A 20,995-nucleotide genomic window follows, 5' to 3' on the forward strand; every position below is an offset into this window, starting at 1 on the left:
TGGCGAGGGATGTAACGCCACATCATTGAAAAGATGGAAGTGAGCATTTTGTGGAGCTTAGTTCCACTTTAATGACCATACAAACAGCACCAATCACATGCACAGAAGTCATGTCACAGGTAGGCACCTTGGGTCACAGCAAGCTGAAATCAGGTGTGGATTGTTAGCCTTTCTGCCAAATTAACCATCCCCAAAACAAAACAGAGGAAGGGCTATCCTTATGGGTTTCTGATCAGAGTTTTGTGATTGGTTGAAATGATCCTAAATGGAAAGTAATATACTAGAGGGGAACCGGACAGACACAAAGTCTCCATTCTCTCACCTTAGCAGGATTTTGTGGGCCTGGTCTGGTGTGATATGGATGCCAAGGCTCTGAAAACACTGCTGTATCTCAGACACGTCGATGCAACCTGAAGAGGTGGGGAAAAAAAAAGCAAATTAATACTTCTTTGATATAGAATAGATTTTGCCATCCACCTTCCTTCACTGCGGACACATGACCCCCACTGCCCCCTCTACTCTGTGCTGCTGGAGGTCTCTGCCCCTTGAAGGAAAACTATTGGGACGCGCATACACTTGAAGTAAACAGAAAATATATACAAAGCTGTGTTGCAGTGCAGCATTTTGCTTCCTATGTTAACTCAGTATTATTCACACGGGCAGCCAGGGGGGCGCTAAAAAACAGAGGCTGAGCAGCTTTTTACCCCCAAAACACCCACCTAAAGAAAAGCACACAGCTGCTCTGGGCTGTACACGTCACGGCAAAGCAAAAATGTGGGCAGTACCACTGTCCAATGTGAATGGGGTCGTACCGCAACCACGTGTAATGCTTTAGTCCCAATGGGCTGTGTGACAGATTCTTTAAAGGGGAACTCTAGAAAATTATTTTTATCGCATACTTGTATTGGTCTAGCTCAGTGGTCTCCAACTGTGGCCCAAGGGTCAGATGCAGCCCTTTGCTAGCCCTTATCCGGCCCTTGGGTTACTATTCTTCCAAATGACACCAACAGTGCTACATAATTTCTGCCACTGACACCAATGATGGGGCACTATTCCTCCCACTGACACCAATGATGGGGCATTATTCCTCCCACTAACACCAATGATGGGGCACTATTCCTCCCACTAACACCAATGATGGGGCACTATTCCTCCCACTATTATCAATGATGGGGCACAATAGCTGCCACTGACACCAATGATGGGGCACTATTCCCCCACTGACACAATAGATGGGGCACTATTCCTCCTACTAGTATCGATGATGGGGCATGATTGCTGCCACTGACACCAATGATGGGGCACTATTCCTCCCACGGACATCACTGATGGGGCACCATTTCTCCCACTAGTAATAAAGATGGGGCACGATTGCTGCCACTGACACCAATGATGGGGCACTATTCCTCACACTGACACCAATAATGGGGCACTATTCCTCCCACTAGTATTAATGATGGGGCACGATTGCTGCCACTGACACCAATGATGGGGCACGATAGCTGCCACTGACGCCAATGATGGGGCACTATTCCTTCCACTGACACCAATGATGGGGCATCATTCTTCATACTGACACCAATGATGGGACACTATTCCTCCCACTGACACCAATGATGGGACACAATTCCTCCCAGTGACACCAATGATGGGGCACTATTCCTTCCACTGACACCAATGATGGGGCACCATTTCTCATACTGACACCAATGATGCCCCACCATTACACCTCCTACTGACCACTAACTCCTCTGAGGCCATGTTTATTCACACCGATGCTGGGTTCGGGACATTTTCAGGCCACAATCCGGCCTCCCTTAAGTCTATAGGACAGTAAACTGGCCCTTTGTTTACAAAGTTTGGAGACCTTTAGGCTAGCTCAGTGGTCTCCAAACTGCGGCCCGGGGGCCAGATGCAGCCCTTTGCTTGCTTTTATCCGGCCCTTGAGGTACTATTTCATCCACTGATACAAATAATGGAGCATAATTCCCCCACTGACATCAATGAACTGACACAATTCCTCCCAATGACACCAACAATTGGACACAATTCCTCCCAATGACACCAGTGATGCAACATAATTTCTCCCAATGATGGGGCACAATTTCTCCTAATGACACTAACAATGGGGCCCAATGACACCATTGTTGGGACACAATTTCTTCCAATGGCATTTAAGAAGGGGTGAAATTCTTCCCACTAACACCAATGATGCGGCACAACTCCTCCACTCACACCAAAGATGGGGCATTGATTTTTCCTACAGATGCTAGGACCTTTTCTACTTCCAATGGCCACAGTCTGGCCCTCCTAAACTATGAAGGACAGCAAACTGGCCCTTTGTTTAGAAAGTGTGGAGACCCCTGGTCTAGCTCAATAAGTATCCATATCTGACATTCGGAGGGTCACTGGGGATCCTGAAAATCAGTGTACTAGTCAGCGCTATATACAGAGACTGCTGCGATCTTCTGGGTGCAGCTCCAGTGGCTTTCCCCCTGTACACTGACCACAGGGGGTCACTCACTCGGAACTGTCTCCCTTTACAGAAAGCTTTGTACTTTTATTTTCAATGAATACAAGGCATTCTATGTACGGATGAGGTGCAGAGGAGGGGGTAGAGGATGTCAAAATCTCCACCTCGTCCAATCAGAGAACGCCTTGTATTCACTGGTCAAAAATACAAGGCATAATATGAAGGGCAGCAATGTCAAGCGAGTGACCCCCTGTGTTCTGTGTACAGAGGGGAAGCTGCTGGAGCAGTACTCACAGGCTACTACAGCGACTGACAGCATCCCCAGCGGCCCTCCAGATATCAGATATGGATACTTAGCTGGATCAGTTTGCAAAACAAAATCATTCCCGGAGTTCAGCGTTAAGCAGCACAACGTCATCAGATAATCACCACCATGGGAAACAAATCACAGCAGCTGGGCCACAATTCCCACAATTCATTATTTCCTGCCACACAGGAGATTTTCAGCCTTGTAATGCTGCAGATCATTTGTAACAAAGAGAGAGAGAGAGAGAGAGAGAGAGAGAGAGAGAGAGAGAGAGAGAGAGAGAGAGAGAGAGAGAGAGAGAGAGAGAGAGAGAGAGAGAGAGAGAGAGAGAGAGAGAGAGAGAGAGAGAGAGAGAGAGAGAGAGAGAGAGAGAGAGAGAGAGAGAGAGAGAGAGAGAGAGAGAGAGAGAGAGAGAGAGAGAGAGAGAGAGAGAGAGAGAGAGAGAGAGAGAGAGAGAGAGAGAGAGAGAAAATCCACATGTCTCATCTATTGTCTATACCACTCATCCTTGTTTGTATAGTTTACTTTGTACCACGCCATGGCAGGTGGGAGCTCCAGATCTATCAATAATAATAATAACAGAACAAAAGAATATGGGGTTGGATGTCCTATATGGGCCTAGATATAAGTCTAATAGCCCAGTGGTTCTCAACCTCAGTCCTCAAGTACTCCCAACGGGTCATGTTTTGGGAACTTCCCTTAGATAAAATAGCTCTCATCAATACCACGTCATTGATATTGATTTAAAGTAGCTGTGCACCATAAAGGAAAACCTGAAAACATGGTCCGTTGGGGGCGCTTAAGGACTGAGGTTGAGAACCCCTGTAATAGCCCATTCACACCATCTATTCCATGGTAAGTGCCTTGGTTCAATGATATGCCAGTCATTTTGAATAGCACCCTGACACACCTGCCAACAGACAAACATTGCAGTCATAGTCAAGTGCACGGGGTGTTCCAGGTGTGCCTGGGCACACCCTAATCATTCTGTGTGGCACAGATTCCCCCCTCTGCCCAGACTTCCCTCCTCTCATGCAGGCTGCTGCTGACACACAGGGGGATGTTTCAGGATGGAGAGCGGTAAAGTGGCCCCTTAAATATGTGATTTACCGGCCTCTTCCCCTCTAAATGAACACAGTGAGTCATTGGTACCAATCACTCACTGTGTTCATTCATAACTGAACCATAGTAAACTATTTAGTATGCTTCAGTTTGTGACTGAACAGGAAGCCCCCCAGCACAGAGCATTTCTCATTTATACATACATACAAATAATTTGGTGGAGAGGGGATTATGGTGTGGGGTTGTTTTTCAGGGGTTGGCCCCTTAGTTCCAGTGAAGGAACTCTTAAGGTGTCAACATACCAAGACATTTTGGTAGAGCTGCACGATGAATCGTATATAAGATCGCAATCTCGATTCACATCCCCCCCCCCTTCAAACTCCTGGCTGGATTAGCTCGATTTTCTCGATCTCCCTGTCGGAACCACGGAACCAGCGTGGAACGCAAATGACCGCCGATATCGGAACTGACCTCAGCAACCGGAACTGACGTCTGATGCTCGGGGCTGGTTATTCATTTAATACAGCAAGGGGTGGATGTATTACATCCGGCCCTTTGAGAAAAGCATCCACCCATTATAATAACCAGCCCCGAGCATCGTGTTGATTGTGTTCAATGTATAACCATACATCCGCCCCTCGCTGTATTAAATGAATAACCAGCCCCGAGCATCGGGAGCGAGCGGCATGTTGATTGCTCATGTGTCTACAGCTGATTTTTCTTTTTTAAATTCAACCATTTTAAAGAATCGTGAGAGAATCGTGATCTGTATTCTAAGCAAAAGAGTAGCGATTCTCATTTTTCCCAGAATCGTGCAGCTCTACATTTTGGACAATTTCACGCTCCCAACTTTGTGGGAACAGTTTGTGGATGGCCCCTTCCTGTTCCAAATGACTGCTCACCAGTGCACAAAGCAAGGTCCATAAAGACATGGATGAGCAAGTTTGGGGTGGAGGAACTTGACTGGCCTGCACAGAGTCCTGACCTCAACCTGATAGAACACCTTTGGGATGAATTAGTGCGGCGACTGTGAGCCAGGCCTTCTCGTCCAACATCAGTGCCTGACCTCACAAATGCATTTCTGCAAGAATAGTCAAACATTCCCATAGACACACTCCTAAACCTTGTGGACAGCCTTCCCAGAAGAGTTGAAGCTGTTATAGCTGCAAAGGGTGGGCCAACTCAATATTGAACCCTACAGACTAAAACTGGGATGCCGTTAAAGTTCATGTGCGTGTAAAGGCAGGCGTCCCAATACTTTTGACAATATAGTATAATAGATATATACACATACACGTTTGAGCTTTTGGGGTGCACACACTTATGATTGCAGTACAACACATGGCAGCACAATAACATGCGTTGCAGTGTGCTGCCAAAACACAGCACAATTGCCATTTTGTATGACAGCGCACTGCAACACACATCTGTGACTAGGCACTGCTGCGTCACACACTTCACAGAGCCTGCCTTTTGAACTAGAGGAGGTGCTGAGGGGAGGAGTTTCAGGAGGCGGAGTCAGTACAGGAATCGATGCTTGCAGGCAGCGAGGTACCATGGGATATGTAGTCCTTAGAAATGGAGGAGAAGCTGCAAAGCATACAGGGATTCCAGGAAGTTGTGGAAAGAGACGGCCAGCAGACAGGCAGAACTCACAACATGAAGAGAGATTTTTCAAGTAAGCTTATATTGGGTTGTCAAAGACAATTATTGTTTGTATTATTACAATGCTGACCTTATAAAATTAAAAAGTGTATGCTGTGACCCCAGAACACCTTTAACTTGCAGCTCTGAGGTCAGAGGGGGAAGTAAAATGATTGGATAGATTGATAGCAGTACAGCCATTGGCTCCCACTGCTGTCAATCAAATCCAATTATGCAAGCGTCGGGGGGGGGGGCGGGGCCGAGTCCTGCATCGGCCTCTATGGACGCTGAATGCTGGACTCGCAAGGTAACCCCCCTCAGGAGAGCACTTCTCCAAGGGGGTTATCAGATTAGGGGAGGAGCCATGAGAGCCCCTGGGGGACCCCAGAAGAGGAGGATCGGGGGCCACTCTATGCAAAACAAGCTGCACAGCGGAGGTAAGTATGATATGTTTTTTTTTTTTTACCTTTACAATCACTTTAACATAAGAAGCTAAAATCAGCTATACGAGGTGTCTAGCTTTAAGGATCACTACTGTAAAAAGAAAAAATATATTTCCGGTCTGCCCCCCCCGCCGGGGCTATCCCTCTCCCTCTGTACGTGTGTGGACGAGGATCCAGGGGCGCCTAGAATTACGGATGTGTTATATATACACACACCATCGTTGTTGCGGTCCAAGCTGTTGAACATGATGAGCAGACGTTTCTCTCTCTCCACCAAGTATCGGGTGAACTCCTCGAAACTCAGCTGCCCGTCCTGATCCGTGTCTCCGACTCGCAGGATCTCCTAAATACAGATAAAAAGAGAGGCGATGAGTGAAGCCGATCCATAAACACCCCCCATAAAGATGGATTTATATTCCCAACGCCCCGGATGTTGTGAAATGTATTCATTATCTGGGATCTCCCCTACTTTGTATTAGAAATCACCGGCATTTCCCCCCATTGACAGGGCAATGTCTGTGACCTCAGTGTGTAGATAACCCAGACAGTGCAGTCACAGACACCCCCCCCCCACATCAACATGATTATTATACAGGATTTATATAGCGCCAACAGTTTGCGTAGCGCTTTACAACATGAGGGCAGACAGTACAGTTACAATACAATTCAATACAGGAGGAAGCATTACATTTACACAGCATGGGGTGGGTGTTAGCGAGTGGGTGGGGTATGTTTTCCTTAAAGTGGAGTTCCACCCACTTTTACAACTCTTCAGCATCCCTCACTAAACTGTGCACTGTAAACGAATTTTTTTTCGGATATTTTTAAATTCTTTTTCTCAGCACCTACTATATATCTGCTGTATTCATTTTTCACTTCCTCCTCCCTGGCCGTGGCCCATCGCATCATTTCCTGTTTGCAATGCCTTCTGGGAAGGGGCGGAAACTTCCTCTGACACTGACGTTACTATGGAAACCTGACCTGAAACCTATTACACTGCTTGTGCTGCACTAGATCTGCAAGGACGAGATCCAGGAAGAAATACAGTCTGGCTTCAGATGCCCACACTTAAGATGGCCACGGCCTGCTGCAAGTTTATAAAATACCAAACTACTGCTATAAACTAACAAAACAGACCTTAGTTTACAAACTAACTTTACTAGAATACATTAAGATGGTGTATTATAGGGGTATTTTTATTCAAAAAGTACAATTTCGGCCAGAACACCACTTTAACTACGGTACTTTTCTCCTACACATAAAAAATTTTTTTTGCTAGACAATTACTCAGAACCCCAAACTATATATATATATATATATATATATATATATATATATATATTTTTTTTAAGCAGAGGCCCTAGAGAATAAAATGGTGGGCGTTGCAATTTTTTTATGTCACATGGTATTTGTTAGGGATGCACCGATACTAGGGCTGTTACTGATTAAAATTTTCGTGTTCGATTAATCGATTTTTTTTTTTTTTAATCGATTAATCTACTAATTTCGATCAATTATAACGCACATATGCCCCGTACACACGGTCGGACATTGATCGGATATTCCAACAACAAAATCCATGGATTTTTTTCCGACGGATGTTGGCTCAAACTTGTCTTGCATACACACGGTCACACAAAGTTGTCGGAAAATCCGATCGTTCTGAACGCGGTGACGTAAAACGCGTACGTCGGGACTATAAACGGGGCAGTAGCCAATAGCGTTCATCTCTTTATTTATTCTGAGCATGCGTGGCACTTTGTGCGTCGGATTTGTGTACACACCATTGGAAATTCCGACAACGGATTTTGTTGTCGGAAAATTTTATAGCCTGCTCTCAAACTTTGTGTGTCGGAAAATCCGATGGAAAATGTGTGATGGAGCCCACACACGGTCGGAATTTCCGACAACAAGGTCCTATCACACATTTTCCGCCGGAAAATCCGACCGTGTGTACGGGGCATTGCAGATCCAACTACTTTTAGCTGACGTCATGCGTAGCTCCTCCCCCGTACGCGTTACGTTCAATCAGAACTTCCTCAGTGGGGGCGGGGCTACGGCGTCACCCTACAGCCTATTTAAATAGCACCGTTGTGCATCAGGGGGACCGATGGAGAGCCAGAGACATCCATCACCTGCTGAGACAGCAAAGTGTCAGCTCCTTGGAAAAAAAAAAGTGCCCTCATCATAAATGTTTCTTGATTGCTGGATAACCGATCAATGTCAGTTCATCGTCAAACTGACTTACAGCCAGGAAAGCCCTCAGATATGTTGATTTTCATAGTCGAGTGTCCAGGATTTACAGAGATGTTTATCTGAATACTTTGACCAGTGAGATCAAATTGTTAGGATCTGTCTTCCTAAATTTATGATTTCACGGACATCGACGTCACCGGACTCCTCCCCCCTTCCCTTCGTTAGCAGACGGAGGCACTTGGAGAAGGGGGGAGGAGTCTGGTGACGTCGATGTCCGTGATGTCACCGGATCTCCAACGGAACTCCCGGAAGCCGGCGGAGAGGTGAGTACCGTTCAAAAGAATTTTGATCAATCAAAAACATTAACGATTAATCGAGGAATTAATTGTTAATTTCCCCAGCCCTAACCGATACCATTTTTTTTTTTACGAGTACCGATACTTTTTTTTTTTTTTTTTTTAGTACTCGCCGATACCAATTACTGATACCGACCGCAACTGTTTTGTTTACACTTCAGCTGTCAGCGATGGTACAAAGCATTGAAAAGTTATTTACTAATGAAATAAATTGATTTTGTTGTTTTTATTACTATTTATCTATGTTTATACACTGTCCCTTTTATTTCGTTTTTTTTTTTTTTTTTTTAACACTTTTATTCCTATCACAAGAAATGTAAACATCCCTTGTGATAGAAATAAGGCATGACAGATCCTCTTTATCAAGACCTCTGGGGTCTATAAGACCCCAGATATTTCCTCTACCCTGGAAAACATGAGATGAAAAAAAAAAACACTCTCTGCTTTACAGAACAAAAAAATGGCAGTGTTTACATCTTTTAGAACCGAAAGTGACATCATGACGTCATTTCCTGCCTCCCAGGACCATAGAGATGGCCAGGGACTGTCTGGTCCACAGCCAGCTCTATGATCGCTCAGTGGCACCGCTGGATCAGATCCGGGGGTCCCTGATAGCACGGGGGTGCCTGGAGAGGTGGCAGGCGCTCCCTCCTGCTGCCTGTAGAAGCAATCCAACTAATTAGCAAATCAAACAGGGTTTTTCTATTGTTCTGTGTTTTGATATCTCTTTGTATGTCATTGCATAATATTTTCAATAAAACTTTTATGAAAAAAAAAAAAAAAAAAAAAAGAAAATCCAAAGTTTTGGGTTGTTGCCGTACAAATAAAGGGGGATAGCTTCAAATGGGGATCTAGGTTCTGGTGACAACCAGGGACTTCCCTCACTTTGAAGGGATTTCCTGTAACTTCCTGTTTTGGCAATGGGACAGGAAGTGAAAGCAAACTTACACAATGAGACACAGATGGCAAAAAAAAAAAAAAAAAAACGGATACGGTTTAATTCTACATTATCCCTTCACCCAACCAGAGTCTATATCATCACTCTGCAGCCAGACAACCTTGTAAGGAATTACATCGGACCTCCAGCCTTCCCTTCAGTCTTGCACAGGTGTACAGGCTCCACTCCTGGATTCCTCCAATTTCACTGCACACTGTGAGCCTCTCACAATGTGCGCTAGAAGTTGCAACAAGTCTGGCAGCGCACTTGCAAAGTGTTGTAACTAGAGATGCACCGAAGTTTCGGCAGCCGAAACCTATTGGCCAAAAATGGTGTTGTTTTACCAATAAGAGAAAAAGATGCCGATAATGGCACCGAAAACGCATTTGATTTTGCTGCGATTTTACCATGATTTAACTGTTCTTTTGGTGTGTTTTTCATGTCTTGTGAAACAAAAACCGCATCAAAAACGTAACATGGGTGCGTTATTGATGCGTATTCAATGCATGTCAACGGGGAGGTGAGGTTTTAGTACTTTTTTTTTTTTTTTTTTAACTGATCAAAAATGCAGCAAGCAGGATTGTTAACACCACAAGGGAAGCGCAGAGGACCAGTGTGAAGACATAAATAGAATTTAAAAGGAATACGTTTTTCTTGAGCTTTTCTTGTGCTAAAAAGGTGCCAATAATGGCCGACAATAAATTCATATTCATTTAATCACTTAAGGACCGGGCCGCTTTTTGAGATTTGTTGTTTACAAGTTAAAAACTGTTTTTTTTGCTAGAAAATTACTTGAAACCCCAAACATTATACTTTTTTTTCCCTAACACCCTAGAGAATAAAATGGCGGTCGATGCAATTCTTTCTGTCACACCGTATTTGCGCAGCGGTCTTACAAGCGCACTTTTTTTGGAAAAAATACACTTTTTTTTAAATTAAAAAATAAGACAACAGTAAAGTTAGCCCAATTTTTTTTACATTGTGAAAGATAATGTTACACCGAGTAAATTGATACCCAACATGTCACGCTTCAAAATTGCGCCCGCTCGAGGAATGGCAACAAATTTTTACCCTTAAAAATCTCCATAGGCGACGTTTAAAAAAATTCTACAGGTTGCATGTTTTCAGTTACAGAGGAGGTCTAGGGCTAGAATTATTGCTCTCGCTCTACCGATCGCGGTGATACCTCACATGTGTGGTTTGAACACCATTTTCATATGCGGGCGCTACTCACGTATGCGTTCGCTTCTGCACACGAGCTTGGCAGAACAGGGCGCGTTTACATTTTTTTTTTTTCTTATTTATTTTTACACTGTTTTTTTTTTTAAAAAATAAAAATAAAAAAAAAAGTGTCACTTTTATTCCTATTACAAGGAATGTAAACATCCTTTGTAATAGAAAAAAAGAATGACAGGACCTCTTAAATATGAGATCTGGGGTCAAAAGGACCTCAGATCTCACCTTTACACTAAAATGCAATTAAAAAAAAAAAATTTGTAATAAAAAAAAAAAAAAAAAAGGCCCTTTAAGAGCTGTGGGCAGAAGTGACGTTCTGAGGTCGCTTCCACCCTGCAATGTTATGGAGACGGGTGGGGGCCATCTTCCCCTCACTCATCTCCATACCCAGCCAGGGGTAACATCCGATCGCCTCCGGTAAGCGGCGGAGGGCACCGGAGCATGGCGGGAGGGGGGGGCCCTCTCCCTCCGCCGATAAAAGTGATCCCTTGGCGAATCCACCGCAGAGACCACTCTTATCTGAAAGCGGACCGCTGGCCGAAGAAGAGGATACTGGGGTTATGGCAGCTAGCTGCTGCCATACAACAATATTCCTCTTCAAAGTTAGGACGTATATCGGCGTGCGGCGGTCCGGAAGTGGTTAAATTTATTTTATTAATTAAAAAGTTGAATATAATACAATTATATGTAAAAATATAAATTTTTTTAATAAACTGTCATTTTTGGTTTTGGTTTTCGGCCAAGTGCATCGTGCATTTTCAGCACCAAAATTTCTGTTCGGTGCACCTTTAGTTGTAACCACTGCTGTGATTGGCTGTGACTAGGCGTTGGTTATTTCTGTTTTTTTTTTTTTTTTTTTTTAATTTATTTATTTATTTATTTTTTATGGTTTCTTTTTATTAGGGGGGGTTTAAGTGCTTGAAAGTAACTTTCATTTTTTACTTTTTTTCTTTTTAAAAAATTCACTAAAAGTTAATTTTTTATTACATAGGATGCAAAAAGCCCCGTATATGATTTTTTTCTTTGGACCTCAAGGTTCTAAAAAGACCCCCCCGAATGTCTCACTTGCTGTCCAATGAAGCTAATGGAGTGGAGACTGCGCTCTATTATCTTCCTCTCCAGCTATACTGACCAGTGAAAGTGACACTGGGACCTGGAAGTGACGTTTTACATTAGCAGGGAGGAGGGGAGATCAGCAAAGGGACGTTCATTGATCTCCCCCACCCCCCGGTGACATCTGCCATGCCGGTCCTGGGTCTGACGATGGGCACGTGGTGCCCGGGAAACATGGCGGGGCATACAAAGGGGTGGGACCGGCAGTTACTGGTGTGTGTGGAAGTGATCAGCTGACAAATTTATCAGATTTCCAGCCACTGGGAATGTGTATGAGCGCAAATCGCACGCCATCGGTAATCGGCGAGTACCTGTTGTCTTCTAGTTGTAGGTGTAACTCAGGGAGGTGATCCTGTGTTTACTTAAAGGGAATGTCCGGTCTTATCAATAGATTTCTTAGATAAACAAATCAGTCTAATGTCAATAATCTTATCAATGTGTGGTAATATATATATAAATATATGTGTGTGTATAATCTTATCAATATGTGGTAATGCTGTGAAAATCTCCTTCCTCTGCGATATTTATCAGTGGAGATGGTCGGGGCAGCGGCCATATTTGCTCGTTACCCCCTCGGCCTCTCCCTACTGCTGCACAATGGTTGTGCCTTCTCACAATACAAAGTTGGGGCGACTCATTCAAATCAATGCCTTCCCTATGCGGCTGATCTCTCAAATCAAAGTTATTTACAGAGCCAAAAGCTGCCAAGAGCGCCCTCTAGTGATGGAACCACATATTGTTATATGTCATAAAATAAGGATTTAAAAAAGCATGCGATATGCGACAGTGATAACCGCATACAGTGTCTGACAATTTTCACTCATAAGCGGAGCTGGAGAAATCACCCCCCCGAGCAATCAGTGTGCTTGGTAATGGCTGTCAGATGCTGCAGATCACAGGCAGCGTGTACAGAACCGATCCGAGCGGCTCTGTACCATGTGATCACTGCGATGACCAATCAGAGACATAAATAATGTACTGTTTACATTGGAGAGACCGCCCCTTCTTCTTACAATGGAGGAACTAATAGATGCATTAATCATTCATTCAACAGATATCTGATCCTCATCCTGTGTCTCTATATATCATCTGAAAATTAACCCCTTCATCTGCCTTATTCTGCCCATTAACCCCTTCCCCCCTCCCTTATTCTGCCCATTAACATTTCCCTACCTTATCCTGCCCATTCACCCCTTACACTCCTGCACAATGTCAATAAACTCCTTCCCCCTCCCCTATTCTTCCCATTAACTCCTTGCCCCTCCCCTATTCTGTCCATTAACCTCTTGCCCCCCCCCCCCCCCCCCCGCTTATTCTACTCATTAACCCCTTAATCACCCTTATTCTGTCCATTGACATGTTCCCTACCTTATCGTGCCCATTAATCCCTTCCCCTTCCCCATTCTGCCCATTAACCTCTTCACTTCCTCTCTACTCAGAGTAGGACTTAAACATCTGATGTATATGTAGTGCACCATTACACAGCTTCACATTTTTAAAATGTATCAATAGACAAACTTGTTTGTCTATCAGTGTACAGATATCATCAGTGTACAGATATCAGTGTACAGACATCATCAGTGTACAGATATCATCAGTGTACAGATATCAGTGTACAGATATCAGTGTACAGACATCATCAGTGTACAGATATCAGTGTACAGACATCATCAGTGTACAGATATCAGTGTACAGACATCATCAGTGTACAGACATCAGTGTACAGATATCAGTGTACAGACATCATCAGTGTACAGATATCATCAGTGTACAGATATCAGTGTACAGACATCATCAGTGTACAGATATCATCAGTGTACAGATATCAGTGTACAGATATCAGTGTACAGACATCATCAGTGTACAGATATCAGTGTACAGACATCATCAGTGTACAGATATCAGTGTACAGACATCATCAGTGTACAGACATCAGTGTACAGATATCAGTGTACAGACATCATCAGTGTACAGATATCAGTGTACAGACATCATCAGTGTACAGATATCAGTGTACAGACATCATCAGTGTACAGATATCAGTGTACAGACATCATCAGTGTACAGACATCATCAGTGTACAGACATCATCAGTGTACAGACATCATCAGTGTACAGACATCATCAGTGTACAGATATCATCAGTGTACAGACATCATCAGTGTACAGACATCAGTGTACAGACATCATCAGTGTACAGATATCATCAGTGTAATATGTACAGTTCCAAAGCCAAGTGTAGGATATCAGTGCCAGGATTATGATTCAAGTGCCAAACACAGGATAACAGTGCTGGGTGTGGAGTATATCAGTGCTGGTTGTAGGTTATCAGTACCAAGAGCATTCCCAGTGTCCCCCAGTCCTAGGAGTACCCACCTTCCCAGTGCCCCCCCCCCAGTCCTAGGAGTACCCACCTTCCCAGTGCCCCCCAGTCCTAGGAGTACCCACCTTCCCAGTGCCCCCAGTCCTAGGAGTACCCACCTTCCCAGTGCCCCCCAGTCCTAGGAGTACCCACCTTCCCAGTGCCCCCCAGTCCTAGGAGTACCCACCTTCCCAGTGCCCCCCAGTCCTAGGAGTACCCACCTTCCCAGTGTCCCCCAGTCCTAGGAGTACCCACCTTCCCAGTGTCCCCCAGTCCTAGGAGTACCCACCTTCCCAGTGCCCCCCAGTCCTAGGAGTACCCACCTTCCCAGTGTCCCCCAGTCCTAGGAGTACCCACCTTCCCAGTGTCCCCCAGTCCTAGGAGTACCCACCTTCCCAGTGCCCCCCCCCAGTCCTAGGAGTACCCACCTTCCCAGTGCCCCCCCCCCCCCAGTCCTAGGAGTACCCACCTTCCCAGTGCCCCCCCCCCCAGTCCCAGGAGTACCCACCTTCCCAGTGTCCCCAGTCCTAGGAGTACCCAACTTCCCAGTGTCCCCCCCCAGTCCTAGGAGTACCCACCTTCCCAGTGCCCCCCCCCCAGTCCTAGGAGTACCCACCTTCCCAGTGCCCCCCCCCCCAGTCCTAGGAGTACCCACCTTCCCAGTGCCCCCCCCCCAGTCCCAGGAGTACCCACCTTCCCAGTGTCCCCCAGTCCTAGGAGTACCCACCTTCCCAGTGCCCCCCCAGTCCTAGGAGTACCCACCTTCCCAGTGCCCCCCCAGTCCTAGGAGTACCCACCTTCCCAGTGCCCCCCCCAGTCCTAGGAGTACCCACCTTCCCAGTGTCCCCCAGTCCTAGGAGTACCCACCTTCCCAGTGTCCCCCAGTCCTAGGGGTACCCACCTTCCCAGTGCCCCCCCCAGTCCTAGGAGTACCCACCTTCCCAGTGCCCCCCCCCAGTCCTAGGAGTACCCACCTTCCCAGTGCCCCCCCCAGTCTCAGGAGTACCCACCTTCCCAGTGTCCCCAGTCCTAGGAGTACCCAACTTCCCAGTGTCCCCCCCCAGTCCTAGGAGTACCCACCTTCCCAGTGCCCCCCCCCCAGTCCTAGGAGTACCCACCTTCCCAGTCCCCCCAGTCCTAGGAGTACCCACCTTCCCAGTGTCCCCAGTCCTAGGAGTACCCACCTTCCCAGTGTCCCCCCCAGTCCTAGGAGTACCCACCTTCCCAGTGTCCCCCCCAGTCCTAGGAGTACCCACCTTCCCAGTGTCCCCCCCAGTCCTAGGAGTACCCACCTTCCCAGTGTCCCCCCCAGTCCTAGGAGTACCCACCTTCCCAGTGCCCCCCCCAGTCCCAGGAGTACCCACCTTCCCAGTGTCCCCAGTCCTAGGAGTACCCACCTTCCCAGTGTCCCCAGTCCTAGGAGTACCCACCTTCCCAGTGTCCCCCCCCAGTCCTAGGAGTACCCAACTTCCCAGTGTCCCCCCCCAGTCCTAGGAGTACCCACCTTCCCAGTGCCCCCCCCCCCAGTCCTAGGAGTACCCACCTTCCCAGTGTCCCCCCCAGTCCTAGGAGTACCCACCTTCCCATTCCCCCCAGTCCTAGGAGTACCCACCTTCCCAGTGCCCCCAGTCCTAGGAGTACCCACCTTCCCAGTGTCCCCCCCAGTCCTAGGAGTACCCACCTTCCCAGTGTCCCCCAGTCCTAGGAGTACCCACCTTCCCAGTGTCCCCCCCAGTCCTAGGAGTACCCACCTTCCCAGTGTCCCCCCCAGTCCTAGGAGTACCCACCTTCCCAGTGCCCCCAGTCCTAGGAGTGCCCACCTTCCCAGTGCCCCCCCCCCCAGTCCTAGGAGTGCCCACCTTCCCAGTGCCCCCCCCCCCAGTCCTAGGAGTACCCACCTTCCCAGTGCCCCCCCCCCAGTCCTAGGAGTACCCACCTTCCCAGTGGCCCCCCCCAGTCCCAGGAGTACCCACCTTCCCAGTGTCCCCCAGTCCTAGGAGTACCCACCTTCCCAGTGTCCCCCAGTCCTAGGAGTACCCACCTTCCCAGTGCCCCCCCAGTCCTAGGAGTACCCACCTTCCCAGTGTCCCCCCCCAGTCCTAGGAGTACCCACCTTCCCAGTGCCCCCCAGTCCTAGGAGTACCCACCTTCCCAGTGCCCCCCCCAGTCCTAGGAGTACCCACCTTCCCAGTGCCCCCCCCCCAGTCCTAGGAGTACCCACCTTCCCAGTGTCCCCCAGTCCTAGGAGTACCCACCTTCCCAGTGCCCCCCCCAGTCCTAGGAGTACCCACCTTCCCAGTGTCCCCCAGTCCTAGGAGTACCCACCTTCCCAGTGTCCCCCCCAGTCCTAGGAGTACCCACCTTCCCAGTGTCCCCCAGTCCTAGGAGTACCCACCTTCCCAGTGTCCCCCCCAGTCCTAGGAGTACCCACCTTCCCAGTGCCCCCCCCAGTCCTAGGAGTACCCACCTTCCCAGTGTCCCCCAGTCCTAGGAGTACCCACCTTCCCAGTGTCCCCCAGTCCTAGGAGTACCCACCTTCCCAGTGCCCCCCCCCCAGTCCTAGGAGTACCCACCTTCCCAGTGCCCCCCCCCCAGTCCTAGGAGTACCCACCTTCCCAGTGCCCCCCCCCCCCAGTCCTAGGAGTACCCACCTTCCCAGTGTCCCCCAGTCCTAGGAGTACCCACCTTCCCAGTGCCCCCCCCAGTCCCAGGAGTACCCACCTTCCCAGTGTCCCCAGTCCTAGGAGTACCCAACTTCCCAGTGTCCCCCCCCAGTCCTAGGAGTACCCACCTTCCCAGTGCCCCCCAGTCCTAGGAGTACCCACCTTCCCAGTGCCCCCCAGTCCTAGGAGTACCCACCTTCCCAGTGTCCCCCCCAGTCCCAGGAGTACCCACCTTCCCAGTGCCCCCCCCAGTCCCAGGAGTACCCACCTTCCCAGTGTCCCCCCCAGTCCTAGGAGTACCCACCTTCCCAGTGCCCCCCCCAGTCCCAGGAGTACCCACCTTCCCAGTGTCCCCCCCAGTCCTAGGAGTACCCACCTTCCCAGTGTCCCCCCCCCAGTCCCAGGAGTACCCACCTTCCCAGTGCCCCCCCCAGTCCCAGGAGTACCCACCTTCCCAGTGTCCCCAGTCCTAGGAGTACCCACCTTCCCAGTGCCCCCCCCCCAGTCCCAGGAGTACCCACCTTCCCAGTGTCCCCCCCAGTCCTAGGAGTACCCACCTTCCCAGTCCCCCCAGTCCTAGGAGTACCCACCTTCCCAGTGTCCCCCCCAGTCCTAGGAGTACCCACCTTCCCAGTGCCCCCCCCAGTCCTAGGAGTACCCACCTTCCCAGTGTCCCCCCCAGTCCTAGGAGTACCCACCTTCCCAGTCCCCCCCCAGTCCTAGGAGTACCCACCTTCCCAGTGTCCCCCCCCAGTCCTAGGAGTACCCACCTTCCCAGTGCCCCCCCCAGTCCCAGGAGTACCCACCTTCCCAGTGCCCCCCCCCCAGTCCCAGGAGTACCCACCTTCCCAGTGTCCCCAGTCCTAGGAGTACCCACCTTCCCAGTGCCCCCCCCCCAGTCCCAGGAGTACCCACCTTCCCAGTGTCCCCCCCAGTCCTAGGAGTACCCACCTTCCCAGTCCCCCCAGTCCTAGGAGTACCCACCTTCCCAGTGTCCCCCCCAGTCCTAGGAGTACCCACCTTCCCAGTGCCCCCCCCCCAGTCCTAGGAGTACCCACCTTCCCAGTGTCCCCCCCAGTCCTAGGAGTACCCACCTTCCCAGTCCCCCCCCAGTCCTAGGAGTACCCACCTTCCCAGTGTCCCCCCCCAGTCCTAGGAGTACCCACCTTCCCAGTCCCCCCCCAGTCCTAGGAGTACCCACCTTCCCAGTGCCCCCCCCAGTCCCAGGAGTACCCACCTTCCCAGTGTCCCCCCCAGTCCTAGGAGTACCCACCTTCCCAGTGCCCCCCCCAGTCCCAGGAGTACCCACCTTCCCAGTGTCCCCAGTCCTAGGAGTACCCACCTTCCCAGTGCCCCCCCCCAGTCCCAGGAGTACCCACCTTCCCAGTGTCCCCCCCAGTCCTAGGAGTACCCACCTTCCCAGTCCCCCCAGTCCTAGGAGTACCCACCTTCCCAGTGTCCCCCCCAGTCCTAGGAGTACCCACCTTCCCAGTGCCCCCCCCCCAGTCCTAGGAGTACCCACCTTCCCAGTCCCCCCCCCAGTCCTAGGAGTACCCACCTTCCCAGTCCCCCCCCCAGTCCTAGGAGTACCCACCTTCCCAGTGTCCCCCCCCAGTCCTAGGAGTACCCACCTTCCCAGTGTCCCCCCCCAGTCCTAGGAGTACCCACCTTCCCAGTCCCCCCCCCAGTCCTAGGAGTACCCACCTTCCCAGTGTCCCCCCCAGTCCTAGGAGTACCCACCTTCCCAGTGTCCCCCAGTCCTAGGAGTACCCACCTTCCCAGTGTCCCCCCCAGTCCTAGGAGTACCCACCTTCCCAGTGTCCCCCAGTCCTAGGAGTACCCACCTTCCCAGTGTCCCCCAGTCCTAGGAGTACCCACCTTCCCAGTGTCCCCCCCAGTCCTAGGAGTACCCACCTTCCCAGTGTCCCCCAGTCCTAGGAGTACCCACCTTCCCAGTGTCCCCCAGTCCTAGGAGTACCCACCTTCCCAGTGTCCCCCCCAGTCCCAGGAGTACCCACCTTCCCAGTGCCCCCCCCAGTCCTAGGAGTACCCACCTTCCCAGTGCCCCCCCAGTCCTAGGAGTACCCACCTTCCCAGTGCCCCCCAGTCCTAGGAGTACCCACCTTCCCAGTGCCCCCCAGTCCTAGGAGTACCCACCTTCCCAGTGCCCCCCAGTCCTAGGAGTACCCACCTTCCCAGTGCCCCCCAGTCCTAGGAGTACCCACCTTCCCAGTGCCCCCCCAGTCCTAGGAGTACCCACCTTCCCAGTGTCCCCCCCAGTCCTAGGAGTACCCACCTTCCCAGTGCCCCCCCCCAGTCCCAGGAGTACCCACCTTCCCAGTGTCCCCAGTCCTAGGAGTACCCACCTTCCCAGTGCCCCCCCCCCCAGTCCCAGGAGTACCCACCTTCCCAGTGTCCCCCCCAGTCCTAGGAGTACCCACCTTCCCAGTGCCCCCCCCCGTCCCAGGAGTACCCACCTTCCCAGTGTCCCCCCCAGTCCTAGGAGTACCCACCTTCCCAGTGCCCCCCCCAGTCCTAGGAGTACCCACCTTCCCAGTGCCCCCCAGTCCTAGGAGTACCCACCTTCCCAGTGCCCCCCCCAGTCCTAGGAGTACCCACCTTCCCAGTGCCCCCCCAGTCCTAGGAGTACCCACCTTCCCAGTCCCCCCAGTCCTAGGAGTACCCACCTTCCCAGTGCCCCCCCCCCCCAGTCCTAGGAGTACCCACCTTCCCAGTGTCCCCCAGTCCTAGGAGTACCCACCTTCCCAGTGTCCCCCAGTCCTAGGAGTACCCACCTTCCCAGTGTCCCCCCCAGTCCCAGGAGTACCCACCTTCCCAGTGTCCTCCCCAGTCCTAGGAGTACCCACCTTCCCAGTGCCCCCCCCAGTCCCAGGAGTACCCACCTTCCCAGTGTCCCCAGTCCTAGGAGTACCCACCTTCCCAGTGCCCCCCCCCCCAGTCCCAGGAGTACCCACCTTCCCAGTGTCCCCCCCAGTCCTAGGAGTACCCACCTTCCCAGTGCCCCCCCCGTCCCAGGAGTACCCACCTTCCCAGTGTCCCCCCCAGTCCTAGGAGTACCCACCTTCCCAGTGCCCCCCCCAGTCCTAGGAGTACCCACCTTCCCAGTGCCCCCCAGTCCTAGGAGTACCCACCTTCCCAGTGCCCCCCCCAGTCCTAGGAGTACCCACCTTCCCAGTGCCCCCCCAGTCCTAGGAGTACCCACCTTCCCAGTCCCCCCAGTCCTAGGAGTACCCACCTTCCCAGTGTCCCCCAGTCCTAGGAGTACCCACCTTCCCAGTGTCCCCCAGTCCTAGGAGTACCCACCTTCCCAGTGTCCCCCCCAGTCCTAGGAGTACCCACCTTCCCAGTGTCCCCCCCAGTCCTAGGAGTACCCACCTTCCCAGTGTCCCCCCCAGTCCTAGGAGTACCCACCTTCCCAGTGTCCCCCAGTCCTAGGAGTACCCACCTTCCCAGTGTCCCCCAGTCCTAGGAGTACCCACCTTCCCAGTGTCCCCCCCAGTCCCAGGAGTACCCACCTTCCCAGTGTCCCCCCCAGTCCTAGGAGTACCCACCTTCCCAGTGTCCCCCCCAGTCCTAGGAGTACCCACCTTCCCAGTGTCCCCCAGTCCTAGGAGTACCCACCTTCCCAGTGCCCCCCCCAGTCCTAGGAGTACCCACCTTGCCGGTCTCCTCTCCTCCCCGGACCCCCAGGGCCTCCAGCCCGGCTCTGAGCTCTGCGATGTCCACATGTCCGTCCTGATTGGAGTCCAGCAATCTGAAGAGGTCGGAGTGTCTCCTCTCCGTGTCGTGGTCCCGGGGCCCCTCCATACTGGGAGATGATATGAGGGGAGCCCTGTGGCCCCCGGGGGCCCCTCCTCCTCCTCCTCCTCCTCCTGCCGGCAGCCCCCCTCTCTCTGTCTGCACGCAGATCTCCGCTCTCCTCTATGGAGACATCAATAATGTGTGTGAGGGGCCCGCCCGTACCGAAATTATCACTGCCAGAGACCCAAAACACACCGCACTGCGGAGCTCTCCAACTGCTGAGCACCCGAGTCTCACTCCTAGCGCTGCACACACCACCACTATACTACACCTCACACCCCCACTATACACCACACACCACAGTCTCACTCCCAGCGCTGCACACACCTCACACCAACACACTACACCTCTACCCCCCCCCCCCCCACTTCTCTACAATCC

The 20,995-nt window shown here is 50.8% G+C and overlaps 1 protein-coding gene across 1 annotated transcript in view; it reads right to left on the reverse strand.

Moving 5' to 3' along the window:
• The window catches only part of SLC25A23 (solute carrier family 25 member 23), a 53,339-nt gene extending 32,564 nt beyond the window's left edge, over window positions 1-20,775 (reverse strand). The window contains exons 1-3 of the mRNA XM_073622805.1: window positions 20,471-20,775; window positions 6,146-6,272; window positions 323-410 (exon numbers count right to left, since the gene is read on the reverse strand). Coding sequence (XP_073478906.1) covers window positions 323-410; window positions 6,146-6,272; window positions 20,471-20,620 — 365 coding nt within the window. The 5' untranslated portion in view covers window positions 20,621-20,775. The remainder of the gene's footprint in view (window positions 1-322; window positions 411-6,145; window positions 6,273-20,470) is intronic.
• Between the last annotated feature and the right edge of the window lie 220 nt (window positions 20,776-20,995).

The sequence above is a fragment of the Aquarana catesbeiana genome, linkage group LG03 (genome assembly GCF_042186555.1).
Source record: "Aquarana catesbeiana isolate 2022-GZ linkage group LG03, ASM4218655v1, whole genome shotgun sequence".
Taxonomy (NCBI): domain Eukaryota; kingdom Metazoa; phylum Chordata; class Amphibia; order Anura; family Ranidae; genus Aquarana; species Aquarana catesbeiana.